This window comes from Balaenoptera borealis, assembly GCF_965194805.1.
Source record: "Balaenoptera borealis genome assembly, chromosome: 16".
NCBI lineage: Eukaryota > Metazoa > Chordata > Mammalia > Artiodactyla > Balaenopteridae > Balaenoptera > Balaenoptera borealis.
Window position 1 is genome coordinate 12,609,064 of NC_138872.1, and position 13,983 is coordinate 12,623,046.

A 13,983-nucleotide genomic window follows, 5' to 3' on the forward strand; every position below is an offset into this window, starting at 1 on the left:
ACAGGCTGTTGTATCTTTTAGTTTCCTTAACCGTCATATTCCTCTCTGCCACAGGGCCTTTGCATATGCTGTTCCCCCCCCTCCTGCTGCCATAATGCCTCTCACCCTAACCTATTTAATTTTTATTTATCATTCAGCTCTCAAGACTTCCTCAGGGAAGCTTTCCTTCATCCCTTTGTCCACTCCCCTTGTGGGACCAGGTTTCTCTCCTTCATAGGAGTTGTCAGGTTGTTAGTATGACTCAGAGGATGTGATGATCTGAACAGTCCCCTTCTTTCCCATTAACTGCAAACTCCATGAGAACAGGGTCTTTGTTTGTTTTGTTTTCCTTGCATCATGACACCTGGTATGACACCCAAATAAATATCTTCTGAATGAATGTCACCCTGGTTTAGTCAGAAGGACTATATAGAGAACAAGTATGCAATGACTACTCCTTAGGACAGAGGGAAAATTTAAGAATTCTAGGTCCTAGCACAAGAAGGCTGCTCTCCCCACAAGTCTATAAAACCTAATGAAATACCTAATAAAAAAGCTAAAAGACTCATTTACAACCAAGACAGTAAACCCAAAGAAGCTTCTTACAGGAAGACTCCAGGAATGAATTTGCAAACAGTTAAGTATTTTCTAAGATAACCTTGCTGGAAAGAAAGTCAAGTATTTTCCAGGCAGGCCCCCTCAGCCTGGTGAAAAAGAACTCAATACAGTTCTGAGCTATTTATATAGGAGACTCCATGTACTTGCTGATTAAGCACATGTTTTCACAAGTTTGCTCTTTTCCATAAAGAATGGTCTTACTGTTTTCCCCAGCACTGCTTACAGTCTCCCCTGAGATTTACAAGTACAGGACAGAGCTCTAAATTTTTCCAACCACTTGCCTCACCGGTGTCGAAATGTCAGAGACCAGCAAAGGTGTCCATAAACCAACCAATAATGGAGGCAGGAAGAACAAGTATTCAGTTCCTTCTCCTTTAAATATGGTAACACCAATGCCTCTGAATTTTAGTAGTTCATTTGTTAGTTGTCAGGTACGGTGTCAGTTATTTATTGCGTTAGTTCATATAACCTTTACAATAATCCTGCGACACAGGTATTATCACCTTTCTCATCCCAGGAAACCAAGGCTCCGAGAAGCTAAATGATTAGTCCAGGATCACAAGACCAATCAATAAGCAAAGTTTCAAACGCAGCTCCCAATGAATTTTCTGCCAATCCAACAAATAAATGCTTTTCAATAATCAAAATCCAGTTTTTAGTGCTGCTTCTAGACAGAGAACCTCCTCCTGCAGAATTACTATAAAACTTTTCAACAAAAAGTAATGTCAGGGTCCCAAGTCCTATTATTTCTCAAAATTTTTATAATCTACAGCACACATAAACAAGATGTCTAATCAAAACACCCGACTTTGCTAACATTAATGGTTTTATTTTGTGTTTCAATTGAAAGCCTTACTTTATGACAATTTAGGGATATTTTTGATATTTTTCAAATTTTGCACTTAAGTTCCTCCTAATGATGAGAATAGTTACTTCAAACACATCAAAGTTAGAACAACAACATCGTATGCAGGAAAAAGCCATTTACCGTATATTATATGGACATGTGAATGCTGAATGTTTTTTGTATATTAATATGCAACTAAAATTTATGAATATACTCCCTTAATTGGCTTCATCCTAATGACATTTAAACAAGTTTGAGTCTTTTCTACCTTTAAAAAAAGAAAAAGAAAAAACCAAAGAACCCCCATGATCCACATCCTCCTCCCCTTCACAGCACAGCCAAACTTTGGGAAAGAGTTGCGTGCGCTCACGGTCTATTTCCTCACCTCCCACTCACACCTCAACCCACTCCAGTCTGGTTTTCACCTTCAGCGTGCCACCAAAACAGCTCAAGCTAAGATCACCAATGACCCACATGTCTCTAAATCCCGTATATTAAACAGAGTAGCAAATCTAAAAGTGGATTTTATGATTTATATGTCAGCTACACGTTGTAATTGTTGCCCACCTGGCTGTGCAGATGTGGGCAAGTTGCCCTCTGAGCTTTGGTTTCCCTTTGCCTGCTGTACCCAAAGACGGACATCAATCACACGTCACAACTCCAGAATGAACAGAGGGAGTTTACTGCTGATGTAGAGAGAGGTCATAAATCAGCAAGATTTAATACCGCAAATGAAACTCACGGGAAACCAGCTCTTTAACTTCATTTCTTTCTTCCTGTTAGTCCCTAAATTAAACCAAAGACATACGCAGTAAAAAGCTGCAGAGAAAAAGCTGTGATCTTTTTTTTTTTTTTTAACTTTTTTTTTTTTTAATTATTTATTTTTGGCTGTGTTAGGTCTTCGTTTCTGTGCGAGGGCTCTCCCCAGTTGCGGCGAGCGGGGGCCACTCTTCATCGCGGTGCGCGGGCCGCTCACCATCGCGGCCTCTCGTTGCGGAGCACAGGCTCCAGACGTGCAGGCTCAGCAGTTGTGGCTCATGGGCCCAGCTGCTCCGCGGCATGTGGGATCCTCCCAGACCAGGGCTCGAACCCGTGTCCCCTGCACCGGCAGGCAGGCTCCCAACCACTGCGCCACCAGGGAAGCCCCTGTGATCTTTTTGATTAGAGGCTTTCATATACTACATCTCAAAATTCAACTACTAAAAATACGGTCTCTTTACTTATTGAATGCTCTACTTACTGAAACATCACCAGAACTTCACTGCATAGAAACTTCACTGCCAATATAATGATTGTTTAAGACTCCAGTGAGTATTTTATACAACACAAGAACTTTCCTATGGAGAAGCAATGGTAGTAATAGTTCAGATCTTGGGCTCTGGAGCCAGACTGCCAGTGTTCACAGCCTGGCTCCACTGCTTCTTGGTTAAGTCACGTCAGCCAAGTTCTTAAGGCCTTGATGAAGATAATAATAGTAAGAACTAAACTGCATGTAAAGCATATGGCACTGTGCCCGGAACACAGAAGTGCTTAGTACATGGTTGATATCATATAGCCATTATATAACATGTGATTTAAAAAAGTCACTCACTCGGGCTTCCCTGGTGGCGCAGTGGTTAAGAATCCACCTGCCAATGCAGGGGACACGGGTTCGAGTCCTGGTCCGGGAAGATCCCACATGCCGCGGAGCAACTACGCCCGTGGGCCACAACTACTGAGCCTACGCTCTAGAGCCTGCGAGCCACAACTACTGAAACCTGTGCGCCTGGAGCCCGTGCTCCGCAACAAGAGAAGCCACTGCAATGCGAAGCCCACGCACCGCAAGGAAGAGTAGCCCCCGCTCGCCGCAGCTAGAGAAAGCCCGTGCGCAGCAACGAAGACCCAACGCAGCCAAAGATAAATAAATAAAATAAATAAATTTATAAAAAAAAAAAAGTCACTCACTAAATTGGGTGATAACGATGCGTCAGAGTTAGGTTCGTCACTATATAATCGCCCCACTCTGGTGAGGGATGTTGGTAATGCGGAGACCATGCACGAGTTGGGGCAGGGAGGGGAATATGGGAAGTCTCTGTACCTCCCATGCAATTTTGCTGTGAACCTAAAACTGCTCTAAAAATTAAAGTCACTCAATTTCATATGAAAAACATAGGTATGTTTAATGACAACTGGCAATTACAGAGCACTCAGCCCCTACTTGGCACTTTGTGAGTATTAAATTATTAAATAAGATACCGAATCTCTTACAATATATGAGGACTACTGTGAAAACAATTCAGTTAAAGTTTTCGAGATTTCCAGATTTTTCCACACCATTTGAAACCACTCAGATTACCTTCTCAAGTCTCTAAACTTGATAGAGTTTAAGACCAGAAATATAATTTAAAGAGACCATGGGAGAGAATGGCTCTTAAATAAGACCGTTGTGAAAGGGAGGTTTAAAAATGTAATTATGTACCCCAACTGGAGGGCTGAAAGGTTCAAGATTATTAATATATATCAAAATTTCATTAAGAAAGTAAAGAGCAACAACGTCCTTGGGGTGATGAATACTTTCACAGGCTCTTTTGATTTCTCAATAGCCTGGAAGGCCATGATCCTCTAATTGGGCAGACCCTATCTATGCATTTGGCATTTAGTGAAGATGAATCCCTGAGATTACTCCAAACCTATTCCATCCTGATCATCACTGCTTTTACAAGGAACAACCCTTGTCTTCATTGAGCTTAGCAAGTTAATACGCTAATAAACACAGCCTTTCAGTCGTGTAATTACTTTCTTACTTATTGCATCTACAAACCAAATAGAGCAATAAGTCATTCTTGAACGAGGACCCAACCTAAGTTAACATCAAGCCAGGGTGCTTAGAGTGTCTTGTGGTTTCTCACAGCTTAAAATAATAAAAACAAATAACAGAGCAAGCCTTTACAGAGCACCTACTACATGGCAAGTTTTTTGCACACGTCAGCTATCTTTTTTTAAAAATAAATTTATTTATTTTATTTATTTATTCATTGCTGCGCGCGAGCTTTCTGTAGTTGCAGCGAGCGGGGGCTACTCTTCGTTGCGGTGCACGGGCTTCTCACTGCGGTGGCTTCTCTTGTTGCGGAGCACAGGCTCTAGGCGCACGGGTTTCAGTAGTTGTGGCTCGCGGGCTTAGTTGCTCCACAGCACGTGGTATCTTCCCGGACCAGGGCTCGAACCCGTGTCCCCTGCATTGACAGGCGGATTCTTAGCCACTGCGTCACCAGGGAGGCCCCCTAACTTTATCTTTATAATAACCCCATCAGGAAGCTATAAGATCTGTCCAAGGTCACAAAGACAGCAAGTAGAAGGCAAGGGATCTGAACCCAGGCAGTCTTGAGACCACAGAGCACACTCCAAATCCCTACGCTACACAGCCCCTGCATCCGTGATCCCCTCCCCCTAATATGCTACACCTGGTGGAAGGTCACAGAAGCTGTTTCCTGGAAGTGCTCCTATCGTTCAAGCATTTCAACTTTGAGCAGTCACTTACAGTTCCTCTTACCAAAATGAGTAATAATCTATACATGGCAATCTCTAAAATACTCGCCATATTGCAATGCTTCGTACACAGGCTTGTTTCAGCTACTTTTACTGGACACAAAACTGGGCCTTGAGATGCAGAGTGAAATATCACCAGATACTTTGCTATATGCTTTCTTCTGCAGTCATTTTTATTTAATAGCAATGACACACAAGTACTGTCTTAAAAAAAAAAAAAAAAGATGGCCAGTCTAACTCAACACTTTACATAGGTTCCCTTGTAATAATTCCTCAAGTTGATGATGATGAGCCACCATGACAATTTGCTATTCAATTAACCTGTGGTCAAATTACTTCCTTTATAGGCTATTTCTTTTTTTTTCTTAACTAACATCATATGGGATATTTTATTTAACTCATCTATATTGTTTGACAAGAAAAATATTTTTAATGGAGAATTTATATTTTCAGTATAGGCTATTTCTTACAATTCACTACCGAAACACTGAATGTGCATTCCACAGTTTGGGTTGGAAAAATCTGAACTTCTCAACAAGGCATGATCCAAAAATATCTAAAAAGCTCTCAATGTTAAGGCCCTCTATGACCCATGTAACGATTTTATACGTAGGTTCCAACAAAGTGATATACAATTTGCTGAAAATTTGATGTTAAGTGTTCTGAAGGGGGAACGAAAACTTCTCTGCCAAATAACTATTTTGAAACTTCTGCAACAATTCACTTAAAGTAACATTGAGAGGATAGAATGCAGGCAGATTTCCAAGCAGAGTTGTAAGTACCAGGCTTTTGCCTAACTAACTGCTTTGTAGTGCTTATCCTGCATTCCTGATAAAACAATATCCAACAGTTAGCTTTGGTTTCCTGAATAAAAAAGCTTTACAAATCTAAATCTCAGTAAATTCCTCTAATTGATCCTGAATTTCACAGGACTAGTATGTTTCCAGATTTTCTCAGCAACAACAACCTTTGTATCAATAGTTCTTGATCCTTGAGGGAGTCTCAGACCCTTCTGAGAAGCTGATGAAAGCCATGGCCTTCTTCCCAGAGAAATAAATGCAAAGTTCACAAACCCATTCCTAGGCCCCAAGAGAAGACTCCCAGAGTACCCTGCACCAAATGAAAGGAGAAAGGTGATGGTAATCTCAAACTCTGTGACAGAAAATCAAACTTTCCATTTACGTGGTCACTTGTTAGGGAAAACAGGTCTTTTTACAGATTCCAAACCAAAGGCATTGGGGTGATGAATTAACTTGACGCCAACTCTCGTCAAATGTATTGATCCTCACGGCCTAGAACTCTCTTCTCCTGAAATTCCACGTGGTGAATACTTTCTGCCTTTCAGTACTCGGCTCAAATGTCACCTCCTCAGAAAGGATTACTTTCTTGACCACCCTATGGAAAGCAGTCCTCAGGCCCTCTTTATCACATCTACTTTTACAAAAAATTTTACAAAAGTAAAGCAATTATGAAAAAATTACTTTTAGGGCTCCCCTGGTGGCACAGTGGTTAAGAATCCACCTGCCAATGCAGGGGACATGGGTTCGAGCCCTGGTCTGGGAAGATCCCACATGCCGCGGAACAACTAAGCCCGTGTGTCACAACTACTGAGCCTGCGCTCTAGAGCCCGCCAGCCACAACTACTGAGCCCAAGTGCCACAACTACTGAAGCCTGCAAGCCTAGAGCCCGTGCTCCACAACGAGAAGCCACCACAATGAGAAGACTGCGCACCGCAACGAAGAGTAGCCCCCGCTCGCCGCAATTAGAGAAAGCCCGTGCGCAGAAAGGAAAACCCAACACAGCCAAAAATAAATAAACAAAATAAATAAATTTTTAAAAACTGCTTTTACGAAAGTATTTATTAGCATTCAAAAACGTCTCATTCATTTTTAAATTTACTTATTCTGCCTCCCCTATTAGAGTAGAAGCTCTGTAAGGGCAAATACCTTGTCTGTCTCGTTCCCCATTGTATCCTCAGTGCCTGCCACCGTGCCTGGTACACAGTGGGCATTTAATAAGTATCTGTTGAGTGACAAACTAAAAGATAGGATGTTGATGATGGAATCAACTACCAAGGTTTTAACTAGAGATGAATCAGACTTCTCCCCTCTTTCAATCATCTGTGGGTCCATTCAGTCAGTGTCTACTGCGTGTTAGGCCCTGTTGCAAGTGCAGGGGATCCAGCGGTGAATAAAACAAACAAGTGTCTCTGCCCTCACAGACCCTCTATTTGAGTGAACCGCAAGGAACGAGCAGATCTCTTTAGCACTACAATACCTGAAGGTGCAGGCTAACCCTCTACATCCCTCCTGGAGGGAGTTATGGGCGATCCCCAAATGGAAGGAAAACATACACCAGTTGGGCACTTCCAAAGCAGGCCTCAGGAGTTTCCCTAAACCAGCTGGGCAGCTCTTCTCACAGGCTCTGCTCACATGGGGGAACTCCAACCAGCAGAAGCCAGGTAAAGAAAAAACTTAGAGCAAGGGCTGCTGCTTCTGAAGGTGACGAGAGAAGGAACCAGGAAATAGGACGGCAAGGAGCCGTGACAAGAGCCCTGGGCTGGGAGGCTGGAGAGCCAGCCCTGGCTGTCACCAACTTGCTAGGTGACCTTGGGCCAGTCCCGAGCTGCCAGGGCATCAGTTTCTCCCGGGGTATAATAAGGAGGGCCGGAGGGTGGGACTCGGGGTCGTGGGGAAGTGGCGCCCAGGAGGCCGGGCTGAGGCCCCATGGGGTAACGGCCGGCGTGGGGAGGCCGGCGCGGGGCCGGGCCGGGGCGGCTCACCCACCGAGCGCCACCTGGCAGGCCCTGCGCAGCTGGGAGTGCTGGGGCCGCTTCACCTCCTTGTCGGCTAGGATCTTCTCCAGGGCCCGGGACACGAACATGCTCTTGGTCTGGCTCTCCTGCATGGCCCCGGCCCAGCGGGGGCTAGCAGCCCCGCGGGCGGATGGCGCTAGCAGGCGGGCGAGCGAAGCTGTGGGCCCGGCGTCCACGCCGGCACCAGCCGCATCCGTCCGCGCCGCCCAGTCAGGAAGCGACGCCGCGGCCCCACGGCGCCGCCATGTTGGAGCGCGTCACGTGACCACGTGACTGGAGGGGGCGCTACGGCGTCCGTCGACCCCGTGACCCTGGGGGGCGTGGCCTAGGCTGGGGGCGGGGCGGGGCCAGGTGGACGAGGAGGGGAGGGGCGAGGGTGGAGGAAGGAAGGGGAAAAGTTGGGAGGTGAGTAGAAGTGGGTGGAGACAGGAGGGCATGTGAAGGACGGAAGAAAGGTGGTGACAGGCAGGAGGGGTGGTGATGGGGGTGTGAGGAGAGTAGGTGAGGAGAAAGGCCATGAGGAGCGTGAGAGTGGGGATGACAGGGTCAGAGAAGAGATGAAGAAGGAGAGATAGAGGCGGAGGAGATAGGAGAGGAAGAAAGGAAAGGAAACAAGAAGACTGGAAAAAAAGAGAGAGTGAGAGATGCTAAAGGGCTAAGAGGAGGAAAGAGAGGAGGTGAGGGAGAGAGAAGATGGAAAGAAAGTTGGTGAGAGAGAGGTGATTAGGGAGTCAGGGGAGGTGAGGAGAAAAGAGAGGAAGCTAGAGGATTGGAAGAGCAGGCAGGTGGTGAGAGGAGGGGAGGCGGGAAGGTAAGAGGAGAAGTGAGGGGAAAGGGAGGGGGAGATAGGGAGAGAGCAGGGAGGAAGAGGAGAGTGCGGGAGCAGAGCAGAGGAGAGGGGGAACAAAGAGGAGGAGAGGGAGGGAAAGAAAGGGAAGGGGGGAATTAGGAGGAGAGGGAGGCAGAATGGAAAAAGAAATGGTGCGGGAGGGAGGTGAAGGGGGAAAAGGCGAGAAAGGCAAGAAAACAGGCTGGGAGAGGGAGAGAGCAAAGAAAGGGGCGTGTGGAGGGGTGGAGGGAAAGGGCAGGTGAAAGGAAAGCAAAGGGAGGGAGAGAGAGAGATTGAAAGGAGGTGTATTCATGCACACTCTCCAAAAATGGGATTTCACCACCCCTGTGGCAAGACACACACCTTCCACAGAACACCCCGTCCCTGGAGTAGACCCGACTCCTGGCATCCAGCCCAGTGAACTTCTGTGTGTCCAGTGCCACATCCGTGCATGGTGCTGCCTGAAAGGACCATCCCGAGTGCACTTCCCTCTGGAGTGTATCCATCTATTTTCATAAACCTGTGGTTCCTCCCAGTGCAGTGGGGACACTTGAGGGCATCAGACAGGGGAAGAAACACAGATGGCCAGTGTCACACAGCCTGCCAATGAGGGTAAGGAGACAGATTCTGGCCCACTCTGTGCTGCCCACTGGAGCCCTTCCTTTCACGCTGCCCACCTCCCCCAGGGGGCCATGGTGCTGCTGGACGTGCAAGGGCAGTGTCCTTTTGGACTCTCAGGAAACTTCTGACACAGACATGCTCAGATTCTCAGGTCTCAGCTCAAACATCTCAGGGAGGCCCTCCCTGATCACTGTGTTTAAAGTAGCCCCTCTCTCCCTACAGCACTTTCTGACCTTTTTCACTTGTTGGCTTGTTTGTCGTCTGACTAGGGTTTAGGCCACAGAGGAGCAGGGTGCATCCCCAGGGCCTGTTCTGGGGCTAGGTAGAAGGTTTCATGGCCATAAATTCCATTGCTGTCTGGAGACTTTGCAGCGCCTCCTGCTAAGAAGTGAAGTCTGTATAGGATGGATAAACAGCAAGGTCCTACCGTATAGTACAGGGAACTATATTCAATAACCTGTGATAAACCAAAATGGAAAGAATATGAAAAAGAATATATATATATATATATATATATAACTGAATCATTTTGCTGTACAGTAGAAATTAACACAACATTGTAAATCAACTATACTTCAATAATTTTTTTTTAAAGCCTTTTGGGAATAGGGTCAGGTTTAAATGAATAAATGTTATCTCAAAAAAAAAAGAAAGAAAGAAGTGAAGTCTGTTTCTCTACCCTCTTGTGACTTGCCTTGACCAATAAATGTGGTGGAAGTGAGGCTGTGCTCTTCCAGAACCCAGGCCTCATGAGGTCTTCAGATGTGCAGGAGCATCTGGAAGAAAGAGCCCATGGAGAGACAGGCCTGTTATCCCAGCACTCCTGGCTAAGCCCAGCCCCCAGCTGACCCACCAGCTGAATTCAACAGCTTGAGAAACCCTGGTGAGACCAGTAGAGGAACTGCCCAGCTAACCCACAGATTCGTGGAAAACAACAAATGATTGTTATTTTAAGCCACTACATTTGGGGGTAGCTTGTTACACAGCAATACATACATCACTGAGACACTCCTCAGTCCTCACGTGTTGAATGAATTAGTGAGTGAATGAATGAATGTGTGAAACGCAGAAGAAAGCAGTGCAGTCCACTGACTAACGGGTGTTTTGAGCCATCCCCCCATGACAAGGTCAAGCCATCACTCTCCATTGTCCTTGGAATTGTGTCTAAGTATCTCACTGTGGCCGACTTCTCTGGCTTCATCTCTCTCCCCCTTTCCTCCTTGTCAGGACTCTCAGGCCATTCTGGATTCCTTTTTGTTCCCATCAAGGGCTTGACTTATGCACCTCCGTTCTGCTCAATCATTGCTTCTCCTTGAGGGCAGTACCACCCCCAGGGACATTTTTTAAATTTTGTGGAGGAAATATTTTTATTGTCATGACAGGGGGAGCAGGAATGCTTGTCTACATCCTGCAGAGAGCTGGACATTCCCAGATAGCAAAGAATTACACATGTCCCACTTGGTTGGATTAGACATTCCTGGAGGTGAAAAACCTATTGATGATGATCTGGACCTAGAACCTACATATAAACACAAAGCATTTTTGGTGCGGTTTAAATATATATTGAATTTTCCGGGAATGCAACTGTGATTATAATTCAAGGGAAAACTGTATTTTGTCTGGAGCGTTACCAAATGCTGTTCACTGTTTCAAAACCACATTGCCACCATTTAGGCCAGCCATGGTATTTGAGTTGCCCCAATGGCACCCTTGTATTTGCAGCTGTCGTAATCCAGGGGATTCGACTTTTAGGTTCTAGCAGCTGACTGCTTCATTATATCTCTTAGTGTAATAGCACCTAAACATTTATATACTGAAATCAAATCTGCAAATTACACATTGCTTTCCTTTTGTTTCATCTTTATTAGGTCATTATATTTTCCAAAAAATTATGTGCATAGGAAGGTTTCATTATCTATGAATTTCATTTCAGGATAGTTAACGGAGGTAGAGTGTGCATCTGTGAAGGTGGAGACATTGTCTGTTCTGTTCACAGGCTCTATGCCCAGAGCACATAGGAGGTGCTCAATAACTACTTATGGGACGAATGAATGCAGGGAGGGAGGGAGCTGGACTGGGGGCCACAGAACTTAGTCATTTAATCAGCAGGTTATTTGGGGGCACAACTTCTGTTTTTCTATGACGTAATAATGGTCCCCAAAGTTATCCGCATCCTAATTCATCCCCAGTGAATATGTTATGTTAGAGGGCCAAAGGGGCTTTGCAGATGTGATTAAGTTAAGGGTTTTGAGATGGGGAAATTATCCTGGATTATCTTGTTGGCTCAGTATAATAAGAGTCCTTATAAGGGGGACACAGAAGGGTCAGAGTCAGGAGGAGATGTGTTGACGGAAGCAGAGGTTGGAGTGATTGTGGAGCCGCAAGCCGAGGCACTCAAGCCTCTAGAAGCTGGAAAAGGCAGAGAAACAAGTGCCCTGAGTGCCTCACAAGGAACACCACCCTGCTGATCCGTTTTACACTTCTGACCTCCAAAACTGTGAGAGCCTAAATTTGTGTTGCTTTAAGCCACTGAGTTTGGGGTCATTTGTTACAGCTGTTACTTTGAATTTCAGCTAAACAAGAAATCCTTTTTTTTTTTTTTAGTGTAAGTAGGTCCCATGCAATAATTTGGACATAGTTATATTTTTAGAAGAATTCGCTGTCTACATGAAACGTAAATTTAATGAGATACGTTGCATTCTCTTTAGCCATCCTCCTCCCAGCCCATTTTGTCCAGCAGCCACTTTGCACCCAGGAGGCGATCTTTGGGATAGAAGTTTTTCTCAGCAGAACAACAAGAGAGAAGGCGCCTGAGTCCCTGACATTCTGGAGAGTCATGCCAACTCTGGGGGTGCCATGCCAATTCTGGGGTGCTGACCCATTGACTTTTACATGAGATAGAATAAAGCACCTTTTATTTTCAGTTCCCTATCTCTTGCAGCTGAACCTACTCCTCACGGATAAAGTTGGCAGCCCACACTGTCTGCTTTGACTCCTGCTTTCCTCTGAGTAATGTCTTGACTTGGTAACAAGCACCAGTCATTTAAGGCCCTTGTGGCTGTGCCTGCAGTCTGCCTTTCCGGCTGCCAGTCTGGCTTCTTCCCACGATACACAGCCTCTTTATAAGCCCAGCCGTCCTGGATGACCACCCCCCCGCCGCTCCCACAGTGCCTCTGTGTGTCACTGCTCCCCTGGAAACAAATTTATTTTCCGTGTTTACTTTAAGGCCAAACTCAAGTGCAGCCTCCTCGATGCCTGTCAGCACGGCTGGGGAGGGGGCTCGAGACAGAAGCACCATGTGGTTGGGGCCTCATATTTAGGAAAAGCCTCAAATATAGATTTTCAAGATTGTCTCCAAAGGAGGTTATGTATACGGCAATTGTATGCTGCTTGTTTGCGTCTGTGTGTCCAGCTGCACTAAAAAAGTGTTCACTTGCCCAATGTAAATATTTAAGACACCACAGTTGTGGGGTTTTGTTGTTTGTCTGTCCCTGGATCTTGGTTTGGGCTCCCTGAGAAGAAGACCCCAAGACGAGGATTCAAGTGTGTTTGGGGAGGTGATGCCAGGACACAGCAGCAGAGGAGTGGGGCTGCAGCCAACACAGGTGTGCTATCAAGCCCGTCATCACTGAGGGCATCTGGGGTTCCATCCCATCGGAGAATTCTGGGAGCCAGTGTAGGCATGTCTCAGAGTTATCCCAGCCAAGGGATGGGGGAAGCAAGTGTATCCATTCACCAACTTCCCACCCATCATTGACTAAGGGCTGCTTCTGGGGGCATCAGCTCTGACGCTGTGTCCTGCTCACAGGCTGGCCAAGCCCCATGGTTTATGCAAAGCAGCCTCCTGCAGCCAGGAGAGGTGAGTACCCAGGGCAAACGTCTGGAGCTCTGACAGGGTCTGCTACATGCTGTTTTGGTATTTTTTGTTTTTAAATGTGCCAGACCCTTCGCCTGAGCGCTCTCCCTGGACCCAGATGTGTGCTTGGCTGAGCCTAGGGCACACCAGAAATGCCAGTGGGTTGACACCCTGGGGAGAGCTACCCAGTGATGAAGAGACAACTCTGGCCGCACACCCTGTTGTGGTTTCCTCCCCTCCCCTGTCTCACTTCCCCTCTCTCCTACTGATGCTTCCCAAATAAACCATGTGCATCCAAATCCTTATCTCAGAATGAATGAGTTTCTGGGGAACCCAACGGTGGTAGACAGATCAGTAACTCTCCAAAGATACCCACCCACATGCTAATCTCCAGAACCTGTGAATATAACCTTACGTGGCCAAAGGGACTTTACAGATGGGATTAAACTGAGGATTTTTTTTTTTTTTTAGTTTTTATTTAATACTGGAGTATAGTTGATAAACAATGTTGTGTTAGTTTCAGTTGTATAAATTGAGGATCTTGAGATGGGAAGACTGTTCTGGATTGTCTGTGTGGGCTGAATATAATCCCAAGTGTCCTTATAAGTGAAAGAGGGAGGCAGAAGAGTCAGAGCCAGAGAAGGGAGATGTGATGACAGAAGCAGAGGTCGGAGTGATGCCCTTGCTGGCTTTGAGGATGGAAGAGGACCACAAGCCAAGGGATGTGGGCCGTCTCTAGAAGCTGAAACAGGCCAAGAAAACAGATTCTCCCCTAGAGCCTCCAGAAAGGAACACAGCCCTGCTGACACCTTGAATTTGGCCCAGTGAGACCCATTTCAGATTTCTGGACTCCAGAACTGTGAGGTAATCAATTTCTGGTATTGCCACTAAG

General features: G+C 46.0%; 1 protein-coding gene across 4 annotated transcripts in view; it reads right to left on the minus strand.

Annotated features, from left to right (window-relative positions):
* ARFGEF2 (ARF guanine nucleotide exchange factor 2) overlaps positions 1-8,065 on the minus strand; it is a 100,904-nt gene extending 92,839 nt beyond the window's left edge. For 2 of the 4 annotated variants that reach the window (XM_082362785.1, XM_082362784.1), the window contains exon 1: positions 7,757-8,065. In XM_082362785.1, the coding sequence (XP_082218911.1) occupies positions 7,757-7,877 (121 nt within the window). In that variant the 5' untranslated portion in view covers positions 7,878-8,065. Of the gene's footprint in view, positions 1-2,011; positions 2,032-7,756 lie in introns of those variants that run through there. The other 2 variants (XM_082362786.1, XM_082362787.1) reach the window with 2 other exon arrangements.
* Positions 8,066-13,983: the final 5,918 nt, after the last annotated feature.